The sequence below is a fragment of the Phycodurus eques genome, chromosome 8 (genome assembly GCF_024500275.1).
Source record: "Phycodurus eques isolate BA_2022a chromosome 8, UOR_Pequ_1.1, whole genome shotgun sequence".
Classification (NCBI taxonomy): Eukaryota; Metazoa; Chordata; class Actinopteri; order Syngnathiformes; family Syngnathidae; genus Phycodurus; species Phycodurus eques.
The window spans coordinates 3,998,001-4,014,415 of NC_084532.1; the positions used below are offsets into that span (position 1 = coordinate 3,998,001).

Genomic DNA, 16,415 nt, shown 5'->3' on the forward strand with positions numbered 1-16,415 from the left:
TGTGTGTACAGCTTGTGTAACAGTGTAAACGACCTGTCCCCTCAAATTAACGCAACACACAGCCATGGATCTCTAAAACGATGGCAAGTGAGTACACCCTTTGGCGGAAGTGCCCAGATTGTTATTAACCAATTTTTCACCTTTGCTTATCAAAAAAACTAATTATAACGTTATTCAAAACAAGTTTTTCTTTCTGTTAGTTTCCCTTCTGGAAATTTCAAAAGAGTCAAGTATGTTGATAAATCACTTGTACAATGTATAAATGGGGGACCATATTCAACACGATAAACTCAGTAATTGTCATCCACTTGGCTCGCCATATGGAAAATTGTGAAAATAATTCCGCTAATGTTATCTTCATTTTCCGTTCCGCTTATCCTTACTAGGGTCGCGGGCGTGCTGGAGCCTATCCCAGCTGTCTCCTAGCGAGAGGCGGGGTACACCTGAACTGGTCGCACATACAAACAAACAACCATTCGCACTCACATTCATACCTACGGGCAATTTAGCATCTTCAATTAACCTACCCTGCATGCTTTTGGGCTGTGGGAGGAAACCGGAGCACCCGGAGAAAACCCACGCAGGTACGGGGAGAACATGCAAACTCCATACAGGCGGGGCCAGGATTTGAACCCCAGTCCTCAGAACTGTGAGGCAGATGTGCTCACTAGTCCGCAAATGTGCTAACCAGTCGGCCACCCTGCCACCTAATGTTATCTGTTAGCAGGAATTCAACTCCCTAGTCGCTTTGTTGAAATAATAGCTAGAGGGGGGGAAAACAATAACACATTTATAATCATAACTTTTCTAGTTTAGGTTAACACAACCTCCTTAGTCGTGACAAGTCATAGATCAAAACTTAACGGGAAGCTTCTCACCTTCTTTTTGGACTTGAAAACGTTACACCGGAAGACATTGCTGTGCCCATCTCGTGCAATGTAACTGAAGATCTTTAAATCTTGTGAGTCATGAGACACATAGAATATTCTAAAGACAGAAAAAAAGACCACAATTAAAATACAAAAATAACAAAATCATAGCCTGACATTCGATACTGTGTATATATAATAAGACCGCATATCTTTTTATTTTGCTGTTGTTTCCATGTGAAGTTGCATATTTATTCTAAACAAAAGGCCAAAATGAATAATAGGACATCTTAAAAAAGGAATACATACTATTGACTAAAGTTCTTTTGAAAGAACTAAGCTGACAATCAAATACTTCATACTTTGATTTGTCCAAGATTTATCTGACACTGAATGAGAAAGAATTCAAGAACTTACATTTCGAGCAAAACTTTTTTTTCCCCAAGTAAAAAAACAAAAAACAAGTAACCTCAGAGAAGTCCAACTGAAGGGAAATTATATCAAATGATACAACAGTCCCAACACCATCCTTCACCACAGCTTTGATTTCGACTTTGCTGAAATGGTACATTGAAGAGGAGCCAAAGCAGAGCTAACAATATTATATTTTAAATATAACTGTTAAACATGAATACCTGAAGAAAGGGCAAATTGTAACAACCTGTTGGGAGTACTAAGGTCAGCTTGCAATATTTGATGTAATGGACATTTTGTTTGCATTCAAGGACATACTAGGCATATAGTTTGTATCTCTAAAATTAGGGAGCTTAATTTATCCACTTAACATTTTTGTGGCATTTTTGACTATTTTCAGGAGGCCAGACAACCTCTGGTCTTGTGGTATGGCTGGTGTCTTTGTCTGCACTCTTTTGTAGCATTCCAGGCATTTGTAGAGTGAGATATGCACACATGCACAAAATTAAATCAGCGTACTTCTCCTTTGTTATTTGAAGGTATCATGTAAAATAAAACAACTAATTGGCCCACATTGGAAACACAAATGCTGAGATTTGAGTATTGCGTGTTTAAAGTTTATTGTCCAATGTCATATTCAAGGGCCTAAGGTACTGTATGCGGTGTAAGCTCAACATTATTAATACATTTTAAATGTTGTGAATTCATGTGGTGGAAGTAAATACATACATGACAGCCAGCAGCATGGTAGTCATCTAATTAACATTTTTTGTCTTTTTTTTTTTCTGTCACACGTATGCATGCATGCACACGCACGCACACACACACGCACGCACACACACACACACACACACACACACACACACACACACACAGTGATGATAACTGATAAGAAATTATTAATGTTGATGCCATTATCAATTCCTCATCCATTCGATTCCTTCTCAATGTTCTTATCGATTCCAAATAGGTTGTTGTATATGGAAGAAAACATGGTTGGTTTATAACAAAAGCTCACTTTTATTTAACAAAAACTAAATAAGGTGTAGTAGAGGACGAGGTAGTGGAATAAAAAATGAAAATAAAATAATGAATACATCAATAAAATGGTAAAAAAAAACAAATAATCTTTACCATAGTGCATCGATAAGGGGAACCGGTTCAGTGGGATTGATTAATTTCTTATCGATGGATCCGGAGAAACGCTTTTCGATTATCATCCCCACACACTATTGTAATAACTTGCCTGTCTCACACACTCGCTTCCAGTGCTCTGAATCAAAAATGAGTTTGTCGTCTGTTGCGTGGAAGGAGTCACAAAGCACATAATTGGTCTGTGTATTTCGTGCATGATAATGACCACAAAAGACTTCTATGAGTCCCCAAAGATTTGTCGTCAAACTATTTTAATAATAAGTCTGTGTTCATATAGAAGCGTGTTTATGAGTACTGAGGATGCCTGCATAAGGTAATTGGAAGAATTTGTGTATTTTGACTTGTGATACCATTGGGCAGCCGTGGCCCAATGGTTAAGATCATAGCCTGCCACCGTGGGGGTCCTAGGTTCAAGACCCCGACCAGACCATCCACCAACATCCCCCGGACTCACAGCTGTGGTGTCCTTGAGCAAGAGCCCCGGGCGCTTTAGCTGCCCCCTGCTACAGTGCGTTCCACTAACATGTGTATGTGTTCACTGTGATGAGTAAAATGCAGAGAACACATTTCATATGCATGTTCATTACAATAGAGGTGATTCTTCTTCTTCTTCTGTGATTGTTCTAAAAAGCAGCCCTTCATACAGTACATATGGCTAAAGCACAGATGTCTCATTTAGTTTATACAATGTTATCCCTCTGCATTTTAATAATTTGTTTGGCTGACTTCCAAATTTAAATTTACTTTAAAAAACTTAAAATCTTGCAACTATCGGTCGTCCTCAATTCATAGTCTGAGAAATAAAGGCTATTCAACTTGAAAAAGTGTCAAGAAGACGTAGATCAAGAAAAGCGGTGTGAATGTCCACCCATCCATTTTCTTAACCCCTTCTCCTCATTAGGGTTCTAGGTGAGCTAGAGCCTATCCCAGTTCATATTGGGCAAAAGGCAGGGTACGCCCGGGACTGGTCACCAGCCAATGTTTTTGGAGTGTGGGAGGAAGCCAAAGTACTTGGAGAAAATCCACACAACCAAGAACATGCACATTCCACATAGGAGGGCCTCAGAACTGTGAGGCGGGTGTGCTAACCACATGTCCACCGTGACACGTGGTGTGAACTTCTCAGTCCAAAGTACAGCATATACTTTGTTGTATAACGTATGAACGTAAAACCCCAATTCCAATGAAGTTGGGACGTTGTGTTAAACAAATAAAAACAGAATACAATGATTTGCAAATCATGTTCACACTAATACACTACAAAGACAAGATATTTACTGTTCAAACTGATAAACTTTATTGTTTTTAGCAAATAATCATTAACTTAGAATTTTATGGCTGCAACACGTTCCAAAAAAGCTGGGACAGGTTCAGGTTTACTACTGTGTTACATCACCTTTTCTTTGAACAACATTCAATAAACGTTTGGGAACTGAGGACACCAATTGTTGAAACTTTGTAGGTGGAATTCTTTCCCATTCTTGCTTGATGTACAGCTTCAGGGAGACAGGTCTAGACTGCAGGCAGGCCAGTCTAGTACCTGCACTCTTTTACAACGAAGCCATGCTGTTGTAACACGTGCAGAATGTGGTTTGGCATTGTCTTGCAGAAATAAGCATGGGCATTTTTTCTCCAAAACCTGTATGTAACTTTCATCATTAATGGTTGCTTCACAGATGTGTAAGTTACGCATGCCACTGGCACTAACACAGCCCCATACCATCACAGATGCTGGCTTTTGAACTTTGCGTCCATAAACGTCTGGGTGTTTTTTTTCCTCTTTGGCCCGGAGGACACGACGTCCATAATTTCTAAAAACAATTATAAATGTGGACTCGTCGGACCACAGAACACTTTTCCACTTTGCGTCAGTCCATCTCAGATTAGCTCGGGCCGAGAGAAGCCGGTGGCATTTCTGGGTGTTGTTGATAAATGGCTTTTGCTTTGCAAGTAGAGTTTCAAGTTGCACTTACGGATGTAGCGCCAAACTGTATTTACTGACATTGGTTTTCTGAAGTGTTCCTGAGCCCATGTGGTGATATTCTTTACACATCGATGTCGGTTTTTGATGCAGTGCCGCCTGAGGGATCGAAGGTCACGTGCATTCAATCTTGGTTTTCGACCTTGCCGCTTACATGCAGTGATTTCCCCAGATTTTCGGAAACCTTTTGATGATAGTATTGACCGTAGAGGATGAAATCCCTAAATTCCCTGCAATTGTATGTTGAGGAACATTGTCCTTAACTGTTCGACTATTTTCTCACACACTTGTTCACAAAGAGGTGAACCTCTCCCCATCTTTGATTTTGAATGACTGAGCAATTCAGGGAAGCTCCTTTTATACCCAATCATGGCACCCACCTGTTCCCAATTAGCCTGTTACCTGTGGGATGTTCCAAACAGGTGTTTGATGAGCATTCCTCAACTTTCTCAGTCTTTTTTGCCACCTGTCCCAACTTTTTTTGGAACGTGTTGCAGCCATAAAATTCAAAGTTAATGATTAATTGCTAAAAACAATCAAGTTTGTCAGTTTGAACATTAGATATCTTGTCTTTGTAGTGTATTCAATTAAATATAAGTTGAACTTGATTTGCAAATCATTGTATTCTGTTTTTATTTATGTTTAACACAACATCCCAACTTCATTGGAATTGGGGTTATATAATTTAATGAGTATAATATACGTCAACACCTACAGTAATTATATGGCATCTTGTTTTGGGATTTAAAACTCTTCTGCAGACAATTAAAATTGTTTGTCCAACATCACCGTAAAACTACTGTACATCTCTGACTATGGTTTGCTATGCCAAAGTTCCAAGAGCAGCAGGCACCAATTATGGAGCAAATTTTGAGAGAGAGTGGGAGAGAGTGGGTGGGAGCAGATACAGTCGAACATAAGCATTGATCAATGCCATAAATAAAAGTTCCAGTGAGACTATAAGCAGAGCAATAAATTTACCTCTGTGAACACTGCGTAAAGTACAGACTTACAGGCTCGAGCTCATAAAGACCAACGCCAAATGTCTGTGTCTTGCCTGAAAGCTCCTGTGTAAATAACAAGGGTCGCTACTGTGACAACAAATCATGGACAAAGAAAACAACAACAAACAAAACAAATGAATTTAAAATATTTTCTCTATACATCCATTTTCTGAACCGCTTATCCTCACTAGGGTTGTGGGTGTGCTGACTCCTTTCTCAGCTGACTTCAGGCAGGAGATGGGGTACACCCTGAACTGGTCGACACCCAATCGCAGGGCGCACATAAACAACCAGTGGCACTCACATTCACACCTACGAACAATTTAGAGTCTTCAGTTAACCTACCAAGCATGTTTTCGGAATGTGGGAGGAAGCGGGAGTACCCGGAGAAAACCCACGCAGGCACGGGGAAAACATACAAACTCCACACAGGGAGGCCAGATTTGAACCCGGGTCCTCAGAACTGTGAGGTAGATGTCCTGACAGGTCATCCACCGTGTCACTCTTTCTCTAAACAATGCGTTCATATTTATCGGGCACATAAAAGACATTCAGAAAGTGATATTTTCCAATACTGTACACCAATGGTTCTCAAACTTTTTATACACAAGTAACACCTGAAAAAATACTTAGCTATTCAAGTAACACCATTTTGGCCCAGATCAAGATATAATAGCATAGTAGGCCTAAGTATGCATAAGAAATAAGGCAGAGGTTTTATTCCTAAAAAGTATAAAGTGGAACCTCAATAAAATAGGGGTAAGGGGGGGGGGGGGGGGGGGGGGGGGTCGTCTGTTGGAGCCGATTGTTGGAGCCGATTGTCCAGTACATTGAAGGACTTTTTTTTCTGGCCATATGCATCCATATTACTGTACAGTATAAAAATGTTTTGTACTTTTTTCATGGCCTAAAGCGCCCAGTACAGTACAAAGTTACTGTAAATATAAAAAAAGCTTGAAAATATTTGAAAAGTTTAAAATGTATCCAAACTTACTGCTGGTTTGCTTTACAGTATGTAGACATTATTAATGTACTCGTCATTGGCGAATCACTTTTATGAGCTAAGAAGAACAAGTGCTTCCACAAATGCGATCATCAAACTGCGACCTAGGGTGTCCTGGTGCCAAGTGCACATGTGGACACCCTTATCCTTGAACATGTTGTTCGTTATGGACAATCCGTGATGAGCACGGAAGTCCAATAACAGAACACCGCTCAGGTTCTGATCGGGGGGGGGGCGTTCCTCCTAAACACGCCCTTCCAAGGTCTCACTGTCATTGCCCACGTGAGCATTGAAGTCCCCCAGCAGAACGATGGAGTCCCCAGCGGGAGCACTCTCCAGCACCCCCTCCAAGGACTCCAAAAAGGGTGGGTACTCTGAAATGCTGTTTGGTGCATAGGCACAAACAACAGTCAGGAACCGTCCCCCCCATCCAAAGGCGGAGGGAGGCTACCCTCTCGTCCACCGGGGTGAACCCCAACGTACAGGCGCCGACCCGGGGAGCAATAACTATACCCACACCTGGTCGGCGCCTCTCACCGTGGGCAACTCCAGAGTGGAAGAGAGTCCAACCCCTCTCGAGAGGACTGGTACCAGAGCCCAAGCTGTGCGTGGAGGCAAGTCCGACTATAATCTAGTCAGAACTTCTTGACCTCACACACCAGCTCGGGCTCCTGCCCTGCCAGAGTGGTAACATTCCACGTCCCTAGAGCCAGCTTCTGTAGCCGGGGATCAGATCGCCAAGGTCCCCGCCTTCGGCCACCGCCCAGCTCGCACTGCATCCAACCCCTATGGCCCCTCCCACAGGTGGTAAGCCCATGGGAAGGGGGACCAGGCCCCATGGGTGCAGGCCCGGCCACCAGGCGCTCCCCTTCGAAGCCCCACCTCCAGGCCTGGCTCCAGCGGGAGGGCCCCGGTGAATTCTGATTTATATGGTATGTAATAGGCGGCACGGTGGACGACTGGTTAGAGCGTCAGCCTCACAGTTCTGAGGACCCGGGTTCAATCCCCGGGCCCGCCTGTGTGGAGTTTGCATGTTCTCCCCGTGGCTGCGTGGGTTTTCTCCGGGCACTCCGGTTTCCTCCCACATCCCAAAAACATGCATTAATTGGAGACTATAAATTGCCCGTAGGTATGACTGTGAGTGCGAATGGTTGTTTGTTTCTATGTGCCCTGCGATTGGCTGGCAACAAGTTCAGGGTGTACCCCGCCTCCTGCCCGATGACAGCTGGGATAGGCTCCAGCACGCCCGCGACCCTAGTGGGGAGAAGCGGCTCAGAAAATGGATGGATGGATGGATGGATGCTATGTAATACATGCACGTAACTTCTAGCAAGCTGACAACTATAGTTTAGCAAAAAATGAAGTTTTTATTCCACATATTGAACATACCCAAAGTTCAAGACACCGGGGTGTGGTTACTCTGTCCACCGTCACTTCTTGGCTACAAGAAGTGACGTTGCAATTGACAAACACAGCGCTCTCCACTCTATACGCAATGGCGAGCAATGTGTAGGAATATGAGGAAGAGGAGGATTTCGACGTACAGGAGTACCCAACTGAACATGGCATCGTCAATGACGATGACGAGCAGACAAGTAGCAGCTGTACAACAGAAAAAGAGAGTGGCCACTGGCTCGATGTGACGGTATGTCAAAAGCATGTCTTTTCATACAGTCATGGCTACAAATTTTTTTAGCACGACTATACGAATTATAAATTCATGTATGTTTCAGTGACATGGCACAAGCTTTTACATAGTATGCAGTATTCCTATAGTTTGTTTTGTGTGCCCCTCGCTCGAGTAGCTTTACAACACGCCGCACAGAAAGTCTTTGTCCGTGTCTGTTGGCTTGTCATATAGGCAAAAGTACAGACGACAGTACTGAAAAGTACTGCGTGGGTGCGTGGTTACCTACTGCGAGAGTCATAGGTATATACAATATATATACAATCCTCACCTTGTCTGTGCGCTTCGCCACTGCACCGTGGCGGCTGCGAGATTTAGTTCTCTTGCTGGCGGTTGAGGTGGCCGTAGGAAAAATAGTTGGCACCGCAGCGGGTTTCAGCCTCTGCCTCTGTATCCAATGCTTTCTGCTTAGTGGGGTCGCTGGTTCGAAGTGATCAGCACAGAGTTTGGAATGCTTGCTAGTCACTCATAGCCAACCATGCTTCTTCCCCTGTCGATTGACTTTGCCTATCCACAAGTCACGTATTCTTTTTTTCACTTGGAAAGCCAAAAAAAAACTCTTGCCACTGCCTGAACCATTTGTACAACACAATGGCACACAATAAACAATTGTGACATCATACGACAACAAATATACAAGGACGGGAACAACAGCTTCGAACAACAGTACACAACGCCGAATGAACAGGCTGTTTGGCACGTGTTACGTCACACCGCCGGATAGAGCCAAAGAACGGACGGCGCTGGATGCAAAATTCAGAAGGCGCATTCTGAATTCATATTTATCAGATTTAACTGCTGTATGTCTGCTATATAATCACTTTGAAATGGCAGATGTGGTTTGTAAAGGAGTTCTAGAGTTATCAAGAACATTTTTAATATATTTGTCCTCTGACCTTTAATATGTTCGCTAACCAGTGAGTTAATGAGCTAGCGAGCTAAGGAGCTAAACATTCGCTCCGCTGCAGCAAAGTCATTTAAAACGTCAGCACCTCTTGGAGTTCTTGTTTGTGTTAGTCTCCAATTATCATAAATGTGACAATGTTAACAGTTTATTAAGCATAACCTCAGAGTCACACGTTATTCAGCCAGTAGTTAACTATAGCTAATGTCAAAGTATACAGGATATGACTGACAGGCTCTTCTTCAGTAGACCAATCACACAGCATTTATTTGTCATTCCGATTAAAGATCTCTGGTCAATTGTTAACATGTGACGTTATCTATTCCGATCGCGTGTAGACATGATGTGCATGACATTTAATCGGAACAGTCATGAGACGTGCAAGTTGTCGTGAACGTCACGTCATTTATCAAGATGGAGGTCAGTCGTCTATTCAGCACCGAAGTTGAGATTGTCTTTATACGTTTATTTAAAAAAATGCTTGATTAAAAACAAGATCTCCGTCACATACGAGCTCCGTTGGGGGCCGCCATATTTATGCCGTGCGTAAACAATTATGTCACCGCGAAATTTACGTCGAGACAAAAGCATGGCAAAAATTTACTTCTGATTGGTTTAGCAAACGGAATATTCCCCCCATGTGAAACCGAATGAAATTCTATTCGGATTTGGCCTGTTTATTCCGACTGAGGTCTTTATATGAAGCATTTTCATTTGGTTTAGGCTTCTAAACCAATTATAATCGGACAAGAAGGCTCCATATAAACCAGGTGAGTCTTGCAGCTCTTTATTTCAGACGCAGGGGGATCCATATCACAGAGTAAAGAAAACTATTTCAAAGAGTAACAAGAACGTAAACTACAATGATCACAATAATAATAATAATAATAAAACAACAATACTGATTTAAAAGCAAAAATCATAACAATAAAATACAACATTTTAAGGGCAGGCCTTATTTTTCGTGATTTCAGAGGAATTTAAAAAAAAAACAGATTATTGTGATAGTTTGGAGGAAAATATGACGTCTTCAGAAAATGTTTATCATGACAGGCCTAACTATCAGAAATGTAACCACAAATACAATTTACTGTCAGAAAAATAATCCTGTCATCCATCAGGCTATTTATTGGTCTCTGTGGTACAGTAAGTACCTTGTTCAGGCCCAGCTTTGCTCCTAAGCAGTTGAATCTTTAAGATATCAAGAGTACCACTACCACTCCTGTGTCTTTATAATCTTTATAATATTGATTAGTTTGTTTTAGACAGTTATGTAAAGAACATCATTCATGTTTTACGTATTTTGTGTGCAGTGATCCCATTGCAAATAAAAAATTGAATTCCATAGAGGCAATGTAAATAGGAATCAGTGTGTTTGTGTTCAGCTCCTTAAGTTGTTGTGACAGTTTATAGAAATTAAATGCTTAGACGCGTGGGAGGGTAGTTCCTTGGCAACCCTAACCGGCTTTCAGAAACTCAAGCTGATGCAGCACATGCAAACATATTTTATTCAGTAATGCAGTAAAAATTTGAAAATGTATGTACACGACAGCATGGATAACAGAGTGAACTGTTTCACTCTATTTACTTTGTATAGTAGTACAACAAACAAATTTATTTAAAACATTTCACATGCTGTCCACATGCCACCAGTTACCCATGCGGTGATATCCTTTACACATTGATGTCGGCTTTTGATGCAGTGCCGCCTGAGCTATCCAAGGTCACGGCATTCAATGTTGGTTTTCGGCTTTGTCGCTTACATGCAGTGATTTCTCCAGATTCTCTGAACCTTTTGATTATATTATGGACCGTAGATGATGAAATCCCAAAATTCCTTGCAATTGTACATTGAGGAACATTGTCCTTAAACTGTTCGACTATTTTCTCACGCACTTGTTCACAAAGAGGTGAACCTCGCCCCATCTTTGCTTGTGAATGACTGAGCAATTCAGGGAAGCTCCTCTTAAACCCAATGATGGCACCCACCCTGTTCCCAAATAGCCTGTTCACCTGTGGGATGTTTGGTGAACATTCTTCAACTTTCTCAGTCTTTTTTGCCACCTGTCCCAGCTTTTTTGGAACATGTTGCAGCCATAAAATTATAAATTAATGATTATTTGCTAAAAACAAAGTTTATCAGTTTGAACATTAAATATCTTGTTTTTGTAGTCTTTTCAATTAAATATAATTTGAACATGATTTGCAAATCATATTCTATTTGGCCTGTGGGACTTCTGAGGCAGCTGATGGGTACCGGCTGCAGTTTTGGTGGTCGCTGCAGCAAAAACTCTGGTATGGGAGGAGTTCGGTGAGGCCATGGAGAAAGAATTCCGGACGGCTTCGAGGAAATTCTGGTCCACCATCCGGGATCTCCGGAGGGGGAAGCAGTGAACCATCAACACTGTGTATAGTGGGGATGGGGCGCTCCTGACCTCGACTCGGGTTGTTGTGAGCTGGTGGGGAGAATGCCTCCTCAATTCCACCAAGGCGCCTTCCCATGAGGAAGCAGAGTCTGGGTTCTCTGAGACGGGCTCTCCTATCTCTGGGGTTGAGGTCACCGAGGTGGTTAAAAAGCTCCTCGGTGGCAAGGCTCCGAGAGGTTTGGATGAGATTCACCCAGAGTTCCGAAAGGCTCTGGATGTTGTGGGGCTGTCCTGGTTGACAGGCCTCTGCAACATCGCGTGGACATCGGGGACAGTGCCTCTGGATCTGCAGACTGGGGTGGGGGTCCCCTTTTTAAGAAGGGGGACCGGAGGGTGTGTTCCAACTACAGGGGGATCACACTCCTCAGCCTCCCTGGTAAGGTCTATTCAGGGGTGCTGGGTCCGTCGGGAAGTCGAATCTGAGATTCAGGAGGAGCAGTGTGCTTTTCGTCCTGGCCGTGGAACAGTGGATCAGCTCTACACCCTCTGCAGGGTCCTCGAGGGTGCATGGGAGTTCGCCCAACCAGTCTACATGTGTTTTGTGGACTTTAAGAAGGCGTTCGACCGTGTCCCTCGGGTGGTGCTTCGGGAGTATGGGGTCCCTGTGCGACCGGAGTGAGACTTGGGTCCGCATATCCGGCAGTAAATCGGACTCGTTTCCGGTGAGGTTTGGACTATTTCAAGGTTGCCCTTTGTCACAGATTCTGTTCATAAATTTTCTGGACAGAATTTCAAGGCGCAGCCGAGGCGTACAGGGGGTCCGGTTTGGCGGCCTTGGTATTGCATCTCTGCTTTTTGCAGAGATGCAATTTTTGCGGTTACGTTGGCTTCATCAAGCCGTGATCTCCAAATCTCACTGGAGCAGTTCGCAGCAGAGTGTGAAGCGGCTGGGATGAGAATCACCACCTCCAAATCTGAGACCATGGTCCTCAGTCGGAAAAGGGTGGCGTGCCCACTCCAGGTCGGGGATGAGATCCTGCCCCAAGTGGAGGAGTTCAAGTATCTTGGGGTCTTGGTCATGAGTGAGGGAAGAATGGAATGGGAGATCGACAGGCGGATCGGTGCAGCATCTGCAGTGTTGCGGACTTTGTATCGGTCCATTGTGGTGAAGAAGGAGCTAAGCCGAAAGGCGAAGCTCTCGATTTACCGGTCGATCTATGTTCCTACCCTCACCTATGGTCACGAGCTGTGGGTCGTGACCGAAAGAACAAGATCCCGGATACAAGCGGCCGAAATGAGTTTCCGCCACAGGGTGTTCGGGCTTTCCCTTAGAGATAGGGTGAGAAGCTCGGTCATCCGGGAGGATCTCAGAGTACAGGCGCTGCTCCTCCACATCGAGAGAAGCCATATGAGGTGGCTGGGGCATCTGATTAGGATGCCTCCTAGACGCCTCCCTGGTGATTTGTTCCGTGCACGTCCCACCGGGAGGAGACCCCGGGGACGATCCAGGACACGCTGGAGAGACTACCTCTTTCGGCTGGCCTGGGAACGCCTCGGGATCCCCCCGGAAGAGATGGATGAAGTGGCTGGGGAGAGGGAAGTCCCTGCTACCGTCCCTGCTAAAGCTACTGCCCCCGCGACCCGACCTCGGATAAGGGGTAGAAAATGGATGGATGGCTGTATTCTGTTTTTATTTATGTTTAACACAACGTCCCAACAGGCGGCACGGTGACCGACTGGTTAGAACGTCAGCCTCACAGTTCTGAGGACCCGGGTTCAATCCCCGGTCCCGCCTGTGTGGAGTTTACATGTTCTCCCCGTGCCTGCGTGGGTTTTCTCCGGGCACTCCGGTTTCCTCCCACATCCCAAAAACATGCATTAATTGGAGACTCTAAATTGCCCGTAGGTGTGAATGTGATTGTGAATGGTTGTTTGTATGTGCCCTGCCATTGGCTGGCAACCACTTCAGGGTGTACCCCGCCTCCTGCCCGATGATAGCTGGGATAGGCTCCAGCACGCCCGCGACCCTAGTGAGGAGAAGTGGCTCAGGAAATGGATGGATGGATGGACAACGTCCCAACTTCATTGGAATTGGGGTTGTAAAGTTTAAATTGTTCACAGAATATTGCATAGTTTGTCGCTGTCTTATTTCTTCTCAATTTTCTCTCTCTCTATTCTGAATGACAGTATACTCTGCGAATATTTACATCTGATCGGTTTGGCAAAAGGAACATTACACCCCTGTGAAACTGAATGCAATTCGGATTTGGCATCTTTATTCCGATAGAAGTGTTTATATGGATCATTTTCATTCGGTTGAGGCTTCTCAACAGATTATAATCAGAATAGAAGTCTCCATATAATTCTCTCGTCTTGCAGCTCTTTATTCTTTATTTCAGACCCAGGAGGATCCATATCATTGAGTAAAGAAAAATTATTTGAGAGAAAAAAATAACTATTAAAAGAATTATTATTAAAATTATTATGGTAACAATAATAATAACACAAATACTGATTTATAAGCAAAAATAATTTTAAAAAATAGAATCAATCATAATTCATAATTTCAGAGGCATTAAAAACACCAATATTTTCGTTTATCATGATTGATTTTGGAAAAGAAAATTATATTATTATATTAAATATTGACAAATCAGGCGTCATGGTGGTCGACTGGTTAGCACATCTGCCTCACAGTTCTGAGGACCGGGGTTCAAATCCAGGCCTCACCTGTGTGATGTTCTCCCCATACCCGTGTTGGTTTTCTCTCGGTACTCAACTCGGGTTGATCAATATTGCAATCACAATTATTAATCACAATTATCCCTCATGTTCGGGAGAAATCTTTATTTTTATTGCACTACTTTTCAACAAACAATATGTAATAGTTTTGAGTGCAACATCAATCTTAAAATAAGAATAAATTACAGATAATAATAAAAACTAATGTACCTGTTAGATATATTGTAGAAGTTATCATTTATTTGCTTAGCTTGCATTAGTATTATGGACAATGTTTAGAAAGAAAGATGTCTCGCCTTCAAGAAGATGACTCAGCAGGAATCATCTGAGAGAAGGACGTGGCCGGGACGTGGCAGGTGCCATGTTTTCACCTTGAAACCCTACCCTTAGTGTGTTGTGTCTTGTAGCTTAGTACGTTATGTCTTGTAAACTTAGAAACCTCCCTATTTTCAAATAAATGCAGGAGCGACGGGAGAGATTGTTTAGAGCGTGTTGAGAGGCTGTAATCTGAACAATCTCCCATGCGCCCTCCTCATGAGTAAAATGACCAACGACTTCATTCCTTTTGTGTTTATTCATTATAATGTTTGGTGAGATAAATCCAACAGTACCCCAAATTCTACTTCACCAAGGGCTAACTGAATAAATATGCTTTTACAAAGTGCAATCACAAATTGCAGCTTATTGAAATCAACAGTTAATGCATAAAACACAATAACATTTGGCTATAAACACCAACTCTTCACTTGAAAATCCCTATCAATACAGTGCATTGTCAAGGAATGGTACGTTTCTGTTTTTCTGCTTGCCCATTGGTCAGTTGTGCACAAACACGAACTGCAAAGAACTCGATTGCCCTCTATCTTTCTTTACTACGGCCAGCCAAAAAGCTGAAGTCAAGACAAGCCACTACAACGATTGTTAATGATGTCATTCCGTGACACGCCGCCTCTCCGCCAAAGGTGCTGAGAGGGCCAACTTCAAAGTAAAAGCTTCATATATTACTACACTCGACATCACTGCCATTTTAAACTTTTATTTTGAGGTTGGCCACTGAGCGAGGTGCTAATTAAAATTGGATTAATTGTGCAACCCTACTTCTGCAGGTGGTGACCACAAACAAAGCAAATTTATTTATATCGCGTTACACGAGGTAAAGGAAAAAAACTGCTTATATAGATTTAAAACAAAGACAAAAATACCATTAAAACAGTGTACAGTGCAAGAAATATAATTTAAAAGAGTTTTTAACCTGAGAGAAAAAAAAACACTTTTTTTAAAAACATTCACACTTGGGGCTGACGTCACTTCTGTTGGCAACTTATTCCATTTGTGTACAGCATAATAGCTAAATGATGCTTCACTATGTTTGCTTTGGACTCTGTGCTCCATGATTTGACTTGAGTCTGTAGATCTCAGAGCCCTACTGGGTTTATATTCCATTAGCATTTCTTTCACGTGTAGCGGACGTGCTCCCGCAACCTGAGGTGCCACAGTGACTCCCCCACAACTTTGCATTCTTCCAAGCCACACTGCTGTGAGACGGCCAATAAAAGGACGCCTGGAATATGTCGAGTGGACCCTAAATTAATTAGCAGGTCCCCTCGAAAATCTTGGTTTACAGTCATCAAAGAGTCCTTTCCTTCGTCTGAACTGACAGTAACCAAAAGGTGGGGAGATCCTCTCCCCAATAGGAACAATTGCTGGGACACGGGCACCACCCACTGGCGTGTGAGAGTTACTGTAAGGTGGACTGAATGGTTTCGGTTAACTAAAGATAAAATGTTTGTTGTGATATTTTACAAACTCTGCAGAGATATTCCAAATGTATGACTTGATGTCTGTGTCAACTTTACAGGTGCAGCTGCAAGATTTTGGGAACTGTTTGTCTTGACTTGAAGCCCAACAGCATGAAGTGTTGCATTGAACCATAAGCAGTTGATTTGCCAAGGCTAAAGTTAAACAATCATTCTATATGCTTGGTCTATGAGTAACAGTACAAAGTTGGGAATGTTTTAGATTAATATATGATTTTTAAACCCATTTTATGGGTCAGAACTGTAGATTCAGGCTGATGGGTGTGGTCATTCTCCGGTTTCCTCCGTCCTTTTGGACATGCCTTCTGGGTATTTAACGTTTGATTCCCGCCTATTTGCTCTCTCAATTTTTGTTTGTTTTTTCTCGTGTCCTGCTTATCTTCTGTCCTGGCTGGCTAATTTCGCCAGCCATAGGGTGGCCTCGGCCAACTTCTTCTTTTCCTTTCGGCTTGTCCCTTTAGGGGTCGCCACAG

The 16,415-nt window shown here is 43.0% G+C and overlaps 1 protein-coding gene across 6 annotated transcripts in view; it reads right to left on the reverse strand.

The window, feature by feature from the left end:
• LOC133406105 (carboxyl-terminal PDZ ligand of neuronal nitric oxide synthase protein-like) overlaps positions 1-16,415 on the reverse strand; it is a 137,089-nt gene that overhangs the window by 73,699 nt on the left and 46,975 nt on the right. For all 6 annotated transcript variants that reach the window (XR_009769026.1, XM_061683410.1, XM_061683412.1 and 3 more), the window contains one exon: positions 879-987. Coding sequence is in view for 5 of the 6 variants with exons in the window: in XM_061683410.1 (XP_061539394.1) it covers positions 879-987 (109 nt within the window). In the remaining variant the exon portion in view is untranslated. The remainder of the gene's footprint in view (positions 1-878; positions 988-16,415) is intronic.